This window comes from Pseudopipra pipra, chromosome W (genome assembly GCF_036250125.1).
Source record: "Pseudopipra pipra isolate bDixPip1 chromosome W, bDixPip1.hap1, whole genome shotgun sequence".
In the NCBI taxonomy this organism is placed as follows: domain Eukaryota; kingdom Metazoa; phylum Chordata; class Aves; order Passeriformes; family Pipridae; genus Pseudopipra; species Pseudopipra pipra.
The window spans coordinates 33,742,003-33,754,439 of record NC_087580.1 but is presented as its reverse complement, the minus strand read 5'-3'; the positions used below and the strand labels follow the sequence as shown (position 1 = coordinate 33,754,439).

General features: G+C 54.2%; 1 protein-coding gene across 1 annotated transcript; it reads right to left on the bottom strand.

Annotated features, from left to right (window-relative positions):
- Positions 1-10,289: 10,289 nt before the first annotated feature.
- On the bottom strand, positions 10,290-12,068 carry LOC135405339 (zinc finger protein 239-like). Its single transcript, XM_064640016.1, has one exon. It carries the CDS (start codon positions 12,051-12,053, stop codon positions 10,917-10,919), a length of 1,137 nt encoding a protein of 378 aa, XP_064496086.1. The 5' UTR covers positions 12,054-12,068; the 3' UTR covers positions 10,290-10,916.
- Between the last annotated feature and the right edge of the window lie 369 nt (positions 12,069-12,437).

Below are 12,437 nucleotides of genomic sequence, written 5' to 3'. Positions count from 1 at the left end.
ACAGGAAGAAAAGCTCCACCAGCTCTGACACCCCCCTTCCAGACATCTCAGGCTACTCCTCTACTGTCCTCAATCTTCATACCACTGACCCCTGAGTCCTCAGCCCCTATATATGGGTCCTGTGCTTGAGGCCCCAAATTCCTTCCTGGGAGACCTCTGGGACCTCTCCAAGGTTTTGGAAGATGACAATAGAGTGCTCTTATCCCAGGAAACACAGAGGGACACTTTTTTCCAAGGGTTGTCTTGGCAGAATGAGGCACAATCTCTTTAAACTTTCTGGCACAAGGGAGCTCTGAGCTCTGGGTACGGAGGGAGGTCCAAGTGCCAACCACTGGAGTGGGAGCTACAAATCATCAGGTCTTGTGTTCTTTGGAGGGCCAGACATTGGTGAGAGTGGTGTGTGTGTGTGCACATGGAAGGACTTGAAGGGCACAATGAACTGTCTCAAAACACTGTCAAAGCAGGAAAATCCCATAAGGCACCACAACACACAAGCACTGGTGGCAAACAGGAAGGCCTTTAGTTCCAAGACCTAAACAGAGGTGAAGCTTTGGGGATTCTTTTCCCTGAGGTTTTTAAAAAATTAATTTGCCGAGTTTTCACTGTTGTTTTTTCCTTCCCCTCTTCCTTACAGGAAGATGAGCAGGCAACTTTCTTCCTTTAGGGATTTGTAAATAGGGAAAGGAGACAGACCTATTTTTTACCCCTGGGTACACACAGGGGAAGTGTCTATCAAGCACTACTTCAATGAGCCCAGTTTAGCCCAGCTATTCTCTCATTATTTCCTTTCCTTGTTGCACCTTTCTTCCCTTTCCCACAAGGATGCTTGTTTGGCATCTATGGAAACTGCCAAAAGATTGGAAGAGGATCTTTTAGAGAGCCAGGTCGTGCCAGTCCACCTGCTAAGGAGGACAGACATTTAGGGCAGGAAGTAGAGCAAGCCTCTGTCAACTTGGGATTTATTTGATTGATTGGATAAATAAGAAGTGCTGTTCTCTGAAACTTCCACTGATTGCCCTGAGCAACACCCAGATTCAAGAGGCTGACAAAGCAAAGCCTCTGTTTTACCAAGGACAGAGTTTCTCGTGCTTTCCCCCACGGCAGTGCCCTCTCTGAAAGGCAAGGCCATCAGTAGATAACTGTGGCCATGCCTAGTATGACATCCAATAATCCTTGGAGCATCTGTAGGGAGAGAAACTTCATGACAGATGAGATACATGGTAGAGTGGAAGAAGCAGTCTCTTTCCTGGTTTGGAAACTATCCCGGAAACTGCATTTTCCAGCCATGAGACTAGAAAATCCATTTTATTTGGAGCATATTTTGTAGGCTTCTTTGCTGTTTTATCCCTTCTCAGCCACTAGTGCCACAGGCAATATTGAGGAAGGAAGTGGGTTTTAAAAAAGACAAAATTCAAAAACTTCCTTCAGGCAGTCAGTTCTTCTGGGCAGGGCTGTCTGACTCTTGGTGTGTTTCCCTCCCTGTGCTCAGCACCGGCACAGGGCACACTGAGGGAGGTCTCCAAACTTTCCTGTAGGTGATTCCATCAAAACTAATCCCCTCCCAGGGCATCATAAGATGATGCTAATCAGCTCTTCCAAGTCAAAGGATACTTCTTTTCCCCCAGGGCAGAACAGATGGAAACATGTTACTGGTGCAAGAGAGGGACAGCGGAGGCCCATCCTCTGCCCTGGGGGCAGTGACCCAGACTCCCTGTTTGTCCTCTAGTCCCTCTGGGAGCCCTGAGGTTTCCTTCTGGTCCCCTCTGGCTCCCTGTGCTTGGAAAGCTTTCCAAATCCATTCTGGTGAGGGGAGGTGGTGATGCAGCAACAGCAGATGCCTCGTGGGATGCCTGGACACCCCTGGGGAGGCAGAGCTGGGGCCACTCATTCTGTGCCCTGTCCTGGCTGGGTGCTGGGGGGACTGCCCTGAGGAGAGACCAATGAGGCTTCTCCTGGGGAAAGCCTCAGCCAGAGCTCAACTTCCCAAACAAGGCTGGGGCTGGGGGTGTGCCAAGGGGGAAGTTGTCCTGCAGGCAGCAGGGCAGGACAAGCAGGACGCAGTCTGCTCAGGACACGGCGCATCTGAAGGACACCATGGGTTTGGGCCCATTGTTGCTGCTTTATTAAATCACAGCTGCCTCCAACTGGCTCAGTGGGAACAGAAGAGCAGTGCTCGTAGTTTGAATTGTGGTTCTTGGTGAAGATTTGATGGCATCAGGATTCCAGTTCTCCTGCCTGTAGGAAGGACAGAGTTTCTTTTTTGTGATAAGATCCATGCCTGGAAAGCTCCCCAGGCAGCCACCAGGCCCCAACATGGCATCAGGGCAGTTGGCAGCAGTCCCCCCAACACCTGCCTCCCAGCCCACGCCAAGCCACTGCCTTACCCACAGCCCCAGAGCCCTGGATGCCACCATGGCTGTCCCTGACACCACCCTGCTCACCAGCTCAGGTGTCTCACACAGCGCCTGGGAGGCTGGGAATGTTGGAAGCTCTTCATGGATGTGGACATTGGTACCTGAAGAGCTTCTGGCCTGAATCAAGGGCTCGGTGTTGGTCCTAAAGCCTTCAGGATGCCGATGGTCTGTTCTGCCAGGCAAGAGACGACTTCACTGCTGTCTGTCTTCAAGGGCTGAAGGGCTGTGAGAAAAAAAACAGAGCCAAGATGAAACTCCAGACATCCCTCCAGCCCATGTTCCCCACTCACCGCTGCAGATCTCGTCCAGTTGCTCTGTGCTTCGGTTCCTCAGGTGCCCATTTTCCAGCTCCAGGGGGACAGGGCCAGTCAAACCTCGGCAACTTGGCAGAGACGTCTTCAACTGCTTCTGCTTCCTCAGCACCGCTGAGCCCAGGTGGTCTCTGAAGGGGCAGATGGAGAAATCCTGCATGTTGCTGCTCTCCTGGGAGGAAGGAGGAAAGGTGAGCTTTGGAAACAGCAGCCCTCTGCCCACAGTGAAAGGGGATGGGGATGGTGGCTGAGGGAGATGCCCTGGGCTCAGATTCCAGAGCAGGGACAAGTTGCACTGGGCTGCAAGGCCCAGAAGCCACCAGAGCCCAGGGGAGCAGAGCCTGCTGCCAGAGCTGCTGCCAGGGCTGGGCTGCAGGGGAATTCTCACTGCCCAGTGCCCATCTCAGGGCTCAAAAACCCACATCAGCCTTACCATGTTGAGGAAGCATGAGAGGTTCTCCACCAGATCCTCAGTGGCTGGGCAGGCCTTTATCTTCTCCAGGTTTGGACACATCAGGTTTTTAGAGACCATCACAATCTCTATCCAGGAGTCTTCACTGCCAAGAGACAGGAGCTCCATCATGTTTGGCACCAGGAGCTCCAGTTTTCCTGAGCAGTGGGACCAGTGCACTCCACAGAGACATCTTCAATTGCTTGTTGTTCCTCAGCACTGCTGAGCCCAGGTAGTCTCTGAAGAGGCAGATAAAGGCCTCTCGCATGTTGTTGCTCTCCTGGGAGGAAGGAGGAAAGGTGAGCTTTGGAAACAGCGGCCCCCTGCCCACAGTAAAAGGGGATGGGGATGGTGGCTGAGGGAGATGCCCTGGGCTCCGATTCCAGAGCAGGGACAAGTTGCACTGGGCTGCAAGGCCCAGAAGCCACCAGAGCCCAGGGGAGCAGAGCCTGCTGCCAGAGCTGCTGACAGGGCTGGGTGCAGGGCAGCTCTCACTGCCCAGTGCCAATCTCAGGGCTCACGTTCCCACATCAGCCTTACCATGTCAAAGAAGTGCGAGAGGTTCTCCACTAGATACTCATCGGTGGGGCTGGCCTTTTTCTTCTCCGGGTTTGGACACATCGGGTTTTTAGGGACCATCACATCCTCTGTCCAGGAGTCTTCACTGCCAACCCACAGGAGCTCCATCATGTGTGGCACCAGGAACTCCAGTTTTCCTGCCTGTATGAAGGACAGAGTTTATTTTCTGTGATAAGATCCATGCCTGGAAAGCTCCCCAGGCAGCCACCAGGCCCCAACATGGCATCAGGGCAGTTGGCAGCAGTCCCCCCAACACCTGCCTCCCAGCCCACGCCAAGCCACTGCCTTACCCACAGCCCCAGAGCCCTGGATGCCACCATGGCTGTCCCTGACACCACCCTGCTCACCAGCTCAGGTGTCTCACACAGCGCCTGGGAGCCTGGGAATGTTGGAAGGTCCTCATGGGTGTGGACGTCGGCGCCAGAAGAGCAGTGCTTCTGGCCTGAATCGAGGGCTCGGTGTTGGTCCTAAAGCCTCCAGGATGCTGATGGTCTGTTTTGCCAGGCAGGAGACGAATACATTGCTGTCTGTCTTCAAGGGCTGAAGAGCTGTGAGCAAAAGAAACAGAGCTGAGATGAAGCCCTGTGTCTGCAGAGACCTCCAGACGTCCCCTCCAGCCCATGTTCCCCACTCACCGCTGCAGATCTCATCCAGTTGCTCTTGGCTTCGGTTCCTCAGGTGCCGCGTGGCCACCCCTAGGCACAAAGCTCTGTCAGCCCCTGCTCCCCAGCGGGCTCCCAGCAGCGCGGCCCCTGGCCCTGCCCTCCTCCCCCTCAGCCGGGATGAGCCCAGGAAGCACCAGGAGCTCAGGGGGGTGGAACTCAGCCCAGTGGCCACCAAGCCCAGCCACGTGGGCAGGGGTGGCAGAGGGAGGCCCAGGCCCAGCCTGCGGCAGCCGGGGCTCAGGCAGCCCCAGGGCTGGGCCTGGCTGTGGCTGCAGGAGCAGGGACAGGGGCCAGCTTGCCCAAAGAGGGACCCCGGGGGCTGGGGCTCACCGATGAACCTGATGGCCGCCTCTCGCACACTGGCCTCAGGGTCCTTGAGGTAGCTCAGGCCCTGACGCAGGTACTCTTCAGCCCTGCTCCTGTCCTTCCCCACCTGGAGAGAGCACAAGGACACGGGCATGGCACAGAGCCCCCCCGCTGGCTGCAGCAGTCCCTCCTGCCAGCACTCAGTGTTGCCCAGAGCCCTCTCTCCCGCTGGCTGCAGGGAAGGGAGAGGGGCCTGCAGAGGAGCCCCTGGGGCTCTGTTCTTGGAGGGCACACACTGGGCTGCAGCTCCAGCCTCTGGGCTCTGGGCCCACACAGTGGGCTCTGCCTGTGGGCTAAGCCTCACCCAACCTGCACCCTGGCACTTGGCCTTACCAAGCACTCGCTAATCCTCCACATCTGCTGCTTCTTCACCAGCTCTTTCAGCTCCCTCCACTTGAGCAGCTTTGTTGCAGCAAGGAGCGCTTCCTGGGCGGCCTGCATGGAAGCAGAAGGGGTGAGGTAGCAGCATGGCTGGCAAAGGAGAGCTCTTGGCTTTCTTGCTGGGGAGATTCTGCCCTCAGGATTTGGGACATGCCCTCACCAAAGTGTCTAGGGGACGTGTGAGGACAGCCCTGCAGGACAGGGCCTGAGGCTGGACGCCCTGTCTTTGGACACATGCCAGGGACAGCAGAGAAGCCTGTGGGGATGTGCCTGTTCAGGCTTTGGTGGTCACAGGCTGCTGACGAGCCCTACTGGAGCCCTAGGGCAGCTGTTGGAAATGGCTGTGCCAGCTTCTCCATCCCTGCTGGCACTGGCTCTGCAGGGACCTTTCCCACGGCTTGCGCTGGGCCACGGCTGCCCACTGCCAGCAGCCCTTGCCCTGCTGCCTGGGCCCCACAGGGCGGGCCAGCCCACCTCTCTCTGTGCCAGTGCTCAGCCTTCCAATGTGTACCTTGGCCACGCTCGGGGACTGGTCACTTGTGCGAATGAGCAGCGGGACCAGTGCACTCCACAGAGACGTCTTCAATTGCTTGTTGTTCCTCAGCACTGCTGAGCCCAGGTAGTCTCTGAAGAGGCAGATAAAGGCCTCTCGCATGTCGCTGCTCTCCTGGGAGGAAGGAGGAAAGGTGAGCTTTGGAAACAGCAGCCCCCTGCCCACAGTGAAAGGGGATGGGGATGGTGACTGAGGGAGATGCCCTGGGCTCAGATTCCAGAGCAGGGACAAGTTGCACTGGGCTGCAAGGCCCAGAAGCCACCAGAGCCCAGGGGAGCAGAGCCTGCTGCCAGAGCTGCTGACAGGGCTGGGTGCAGGGCAGCTCTCACTGCCCAGTGCCCATCTCAGGGCTCACGCTCCCACATGAACCTTACCATGTCAAAGAAGCGCGGCAGGTTCTCCACCAAATACTCATCCATGGGGCTGGCCTTTTTCTTCTCCAGGTTTTGATTTATCAGTCTTTGCAGGATCATAACGACCTTTGTCTTGAGGTCTTCTCTGCCAACCCACAGGAGCTCCATCATGTGTGGCACCAGGAACTCCAGTTTTCCTGCCTGTATGAAGGACAGAGTTTCTTTTTTGTGATAAGATCCATGCCTGGAAAGCTCCTCAGGCAGCCATCAGGACTTAACATGTCATCAAGGCAGCTGGCAGCACTTCCTCTAACACCTGCCTCCCAGCCCACGCCAAGCCACCGCCTTACCCACAGCCCCAGAGCCCTGGATGCCACCATGGCTGTCCCTGATGCCACCCTGCTCACCAGCTCAGGTGTCTCGCACAGCATGATGAGGCCGTCGAGCACCTGGGAGGCTGGGAGGGTTGGAAGCTCCTCATCGATATCAAAGTTGTCATTCTGAAGGTATTCAAATTCTTCGTCTTTGTCCTCCCACTCAAACTTCATGCTAGTGCCACTGGGCAATGGCTGTAGAAGCAAGCACAGTAGTGAGAGCCTGGCAGAGTCTGCAGGGCTCGTGGCAGGGGATCAAGTCCTTTTCTGGTAACTCACAGCCAAGTCAGAGGTGGAGCTGCTTTCTGAAGAAGAAGCGCTGAGACTGCAGGGCCACCAGTCGACCCAGAGCATGACAGCGAATGGCCATAATATCTTGTCTCCAATCTTGGGCTCTGAGAAGATGCTCTGCCACATTTGCATGGCCACACTGCAAGGCAGAGCTCTGTGTCAGCAGGGCGGCCTGGAGTGCAGCGTGGCCGGGCCAGCCCAGGTGCCTGGGGCCCTGCCTGGGCAGGCAGCAGGGCACTGAGCTGGTGTTCCCCTCTAGGCTGGGAGCAGCAGGGTGGCTCTGGGCTGGCTGGGCCAGCTTTGTCTGCTGCAGGCCTGGGCAACCTAGCAGGGCTGGAAAGCTTGGTGGGATGGAGAACCCCTCTCCTCAGGGCTGTCCTCCATCATTCCTTGGCTCTGGGAGCCAGAGAGTCTCAGGTTCCATCTCCCCACAGCCAACAAACCCTCAGGCTTTTCAGGGCCAGTACCTGTCTCCTTGTGGAGCGATGCTCAACAGTGTGGCAACTACCTTCCTTGGGAAAAACTCTGCTAGCAGCAGAAGCAGGGAGTGGAAGCACTCCTGCACAAGTTCACACTTCACACCTGGCAGTCTTTCATCCAGGAAGCTCAAAATCTTTGGCACCTGAAGGGGACAGAGGTGAAGAGAGTGCTACCACGGTAGTGCAGCCTCAGCTGCCCTTTCCATGTCACTCTGCTGCCTTCAGGTGCCTTCAGGTGCCTTCAGGTGCCTGAGACACCTGGGTTTGGCAGGGAGGGATGGAGAGAGGAACAAGGCCTTCTAGGGCTGAAGGGCAGGGCAATCCAGCCACAGGCCACTTACATCCGTCAGGAAGAAGCACGGGTCATCCGTGGCCAGCCACAAAATCTCTTTTGCTATGATCCTGCGCCCTCTGTAAAGGTTCCACCCAAATGGTTCAACCCATGGACGAGGCTCTCCAGGTATCCATTGATAATTCTGTGCATCTTTCTGCTCCAGGGCTTCAAGGACGATGTGCGTCCTCTCCGAGCGTGTGAGGTATCTTTCGAAGGGCTGCGGCAGGAAGGAGGAGAGTAAAGATGTCACCCCAAGGCCCCTGCTGGTGCTGCTCAGATGGGCAGCGAGAGCAGCCCTGGCCACAGGTGCCCAGCAGTGCTGGCAGCAGTGCCCACAGTCACTGTGTAGGGGAGGACGAGAGCAGAGGGTCCTTAGGCTGAGGCAGGAGGGCTGGGCTCATGCTCACGGGGTGCTGGCCCTGCACAGGACCAGGGCTCACTGCTGGGCAGGAGAGCTGCAGCTGCTGCTGGGACACCAGCAGAGTGCCGCCCTCAGACAGTCCCTGCTTGGGGACAGCAGGAACCCTCTCATCAGGGACACTGAGGCCCTGTCACCCCACCGATTCCGGGTGCCTTTGGCTCACAGGAGTGCCCTGCCGATGGCACGGACAAGAGTCTCAGCAACGGGGGAGCTCATTACCTTGATACCGCACTTTCTTCCGAGAGTCTTGCAGAAGCGGGTGATTTCACCTTCCACGTGGCGTGCGTATCGTTTGCCCCTTAGCCTGGTCCTGCCTAAAGAGCAGGGCAGACGTGCAAGTCAGGGAGAGCAGCTTTGCCATCAGGCTTTCCAAAGCAGCCCGAGATCTGCTTGGGAGATGGCAGGCCAGAAGGAGATTGTGGAGGGAGGGGGTCAGAGTGGGCTCCACAAACAGGCAGGGTTGAAGATGGTGAAAGGAGCGGGGAAGGAGAGCAGCAGAGAACAGGTGCAAGACTTGAGGAGAGCACTCCACTTGTGCAGCAAAAGAGAGCTGGGATGCTGCGGGGAGCAGTTGGAGGGGCAAAGGTGGTCAAGCAGAGAAGCAGAGCTGGGAGGTGATGTCTGTGTGCAGAGGGATGAAGGCCACTACAATGCCCTTGAGCTTTTTGCTTACAGATGAATTCACTGAGGTGCTCAACAGTCGCCCGACACTTTATTGAAGCTTTACTGAAGTTGACATACTTTGCTTAATGCAATACAGTTTATTATTTTAAAATAACACCCAAAAAAGAGTGCATCTGTGAATAAAGTCACATCTTACCGGGAATTCCTCTCTAAATCTGAGAAACCTGGCAAACAGCCTTAGCTGAAAATACCCAAACCTACGTGAGTTGTGCTTTGACTGCTGTGCTTACAGAACATCTGATGGTGGTAAAAGCAGAACTAGGGCTGTCCAGGGCACTCATGTTCTGTGCAGTCTCTGACAGGAACTCATGATGGACTTTGCTGGCCAGAAAGGACACGTCTGCTCTTTCCTGCAGTGTCAAAGTTACCAGGGATGTGTCTTCGAGACTAAAACCTTGCTTTAATGGACTTTGAGACGTAGACCTTGAGGTTTGGTTTGTTCACAGCCTCATTCTGTCCATTCAGCTCCTTCTGCTGGAGGAAATTCCATTTCCAGGGGAGGTCACCTCAGTTTTTAAGTTGAAGCCTCAGATTTCACTCTGGAAAACTTGGTCAATGTGTTGGTGTCTCATGCGTGGGTGTTGTACGTGTTGGATTTCAGCCTCCCACTCGAGGAACAGAAGGTTTCAATAGACCTCAAGTGGCTGAAGCCCTGGGTTTGGCCATCAGGCCTTGTCTTTCACTGCTGTGGTCTTTTAATTGAGCAACAGAGAATTGCAGCAAAAAACTGAAGAGAAAAACTTTGTAAATTTTGTTTCAGAATCGTTGCCTTGAACCTTTGGTCGAGGTTGGGAATGGTTTGTCTCCCTTGGCAGGGAGGGTCAGTACTCTTTGTCATTCTGACATGACTGCCCAGGGCCCTGATTTTATTGTGGCCAAAATACTGGGCTTGGAAACCAAAGCAGGAGCTGGTAGATAACAGCAGCTTGAAAAATGGGCTGATGCCTAATTGATGTGGCAGAAGGAATGAAAGACTCATGACAGCTAAGAAAAAAATTGGGCTTTTCAGTGTCCACCTCAGGTTAGGATCACTGCCTGTGTCTTAGTGGAGGAAGATGTTTTTGTAACTTTATTGAAACTTGTTAGTAAAATGTGCCTGAATTCCTAAGGAAACAACCACTGTGAAATCTTTTAAACCAAATGTAGATTTCCAAAGTGTAGAAGTTGCTATTAATATTTTGGCCATTCCTGTGGCATCTTTTTGGTGTATGAATGACTTTGAGAACAAGAACGTGTTCTTAATTATCAGGTCTGTTTACTGCTAATTATTTTACAAGGTTGAGAGAAGAGTTTAAGATGAAAGTTGTGGGGTTACTTGCAAAGTTTTTGGTACAACCAATGCAGCTGAACCTGGTGGGGAAATTTGCCCTTAAATTGGTTTTGGCAGATCTCATGAGTGTCTAAGGCAGAGGCCAAGCCAACTGGAAAGAGCCTTTCAAGGGTGACTAAGATGTAACTAAATTACCTTTTTGAGAGGTGGGGAAAGCTGATGTCAGGAACTAAATTTCCTTATGTTAAGCTTAGTAAAAATATATTAACATAAAAAAATTAAAATTATTTTAATGGTCTTATTTATGGGTTTTTCACTGTGCTTATGTTAGTACTTCTGAGTGTTTGATTGTCACAATAATGGACAGCTTCGTGGTGTTTTGTTTTTTTTATTTTTCATGTTTTGATACTTTGGTCAAGGCATTAACATTAAAAATCATTCAAAATTTTAATTCATCTTCAAACACCAAAATAGATTTGAAATGAGGGTAATGAGAACAGTGGAGGGAAAAAAAAAACCCGAGCCCAAAACCAAAACAACCCCAAAAACTGTTCATTTTTCCATTGTATTTTAAACAAGGAAGTCTGTAGAGCAGCAGAAAACAGGAGACATGGGCAGGTGTGAAAGTCAGACTGGGGCTTGTTGCACTGGTTCCAGTGCTCTTTGCTTCAGTGTAACTGGTCATTTTGAGATGAGACTGGGGAAACTGGGCTGCCAGGGCAGAGACCACTGGCTGGCCCCACTGGTTTTTGCTGGGCAGTGGGTAATTTCTGCCTCACTTGTCAGAATCAGCCTACGGTTATCAGGGAATGGGGTAGTGGTGAATTTGGCTTTCAGACTAAAATGAGGTTAAACTTACACATATTCAAAAGAATAAATTGATGTTGGAGTGCAGATACTCAAAATCCTGAAGACCTTTTGAAACCTTTTTTGCGTGTCAGTCCTACGGCCGAAGCTCTTCCTGCAGTTGGGGCACTGGTAGGGCTTCCCTTACTGGTGGGTCCGTTGGTGTTTGGTCAACTTAGAGTTTCGGATGAAGCTCTTCCCACACTCCCCACACTTGTAGGGCCTCTCCCCGCTGTGGATGTGCCGGTGGGTGAGGAGGGTGGAGTTCTGCTTGAAGCCCTTCCCGCAGTCGGTGCAGCGGAAGGGCCTCTCATCTGTGTGCGTCCGCTCATGTCTGAGGAGATGAGAGCTGGTCTGAAACCTCTTCCCACATTCCCCACACGTGTAGGGCCGCTCCCCAGTATGTATGCGCTGGTGGGTGAGGAGGTTGGAGCTGTAGTTGAAGCTCTTCCCACATTCCCAACACGTGTAGGGCCGTTCCTCAGTGTGGATGTGCTGGTGGGAGTGCAGGGTGGAGCTGTGTCTGAAACTCTTCCCACATTCCCCACACGTGTAGGGACGTTCTCCAGTGTGGATGCGCTGGTGGGTGAGGAGGTTGGAGTTCCAGTTGAAGCTCTTTCCACATTCCCCACACGTGTAGGGCCGTTCCCCACTGTGGATGCGCTGGTGGATGCGTTGAGTGAACCTGTCACTGAAGCCCTTCCCACATTCCCTACATGTGTAGGGCCATTCCCCACTGTGGATGCGCTGATGTTGGATAAGCTTGGAGCTTTGCCTGAAGCTCTTCCCACATTCCCCACATGTGTAGGGACGTTCCCCAGTGTGGATGTGCTGGTGGGTGAGGAGGGTGGTGCTCCTCCTAAAGCTCTTCCCACATTCCAAGCACCTGAAGGGCTTTTCCCTGCTGGGAGGCTGATCAGGGACCACCAGCTCAGAGCTCCGCCTCAAGCTCCGGCCGCCTTCCTGGCACAGGCTGGCTCTTTCCTCCTCAGAGCACCCTGGGATGGCTTTGGAGCCCCTCCTGCGGGGGGATCTCCGGCCCTTTCCCTCCCCGCTGCCTTCCTGCGCCGGGGAGCCCTTCAAAACGGCCTCTCCCACCAGGGTCTCACGGGGGGATTTGTCCTCCGGGCTCTCCGTCCTCAGCTCGGGGCCTGGGGCAGGAAGCAAGAAGGACAGGGAGGGGATTTGCCTCCGGCCCACAGGGAAGGCCAAGGACATCCCCCCAACTCCGGCCCCGGCAGGACGGCGGCGCCAGCGGGGTTGTCCTGCAGCCGGGGCCATGCTCGGCTGACAGAGCCAGCACAACACCCGCCCAAAGGGACACTGACTTCCTCCTCACCTGCCTGGGGGGCCCAAGGCATCTTCCTCTTCCTCGCAGCCTCCTCCTCCATCCGCCCAAGCTTTGGGAAGGACAAATCCTGATGGGGGGAAAACAAGGGCTGAGCATGTTGGCTTGGGGGTTCCTCCTGCCCAAGTCCATCTCTAGAACTCACTGGGCATCCTGTGTCCATAAAAACCTCCAAAACACCAAGATTCAGCCCAGAAAAACCCAAACCACCAGGATTCAGGCAAACAACCTCTCAGAAATAGCAAGATGAAGCCCCCCCCCAGACTGCAAAAAGTTGAGATTCAGGAAAAAAATACTCAAGAATATGAAAATTCTGT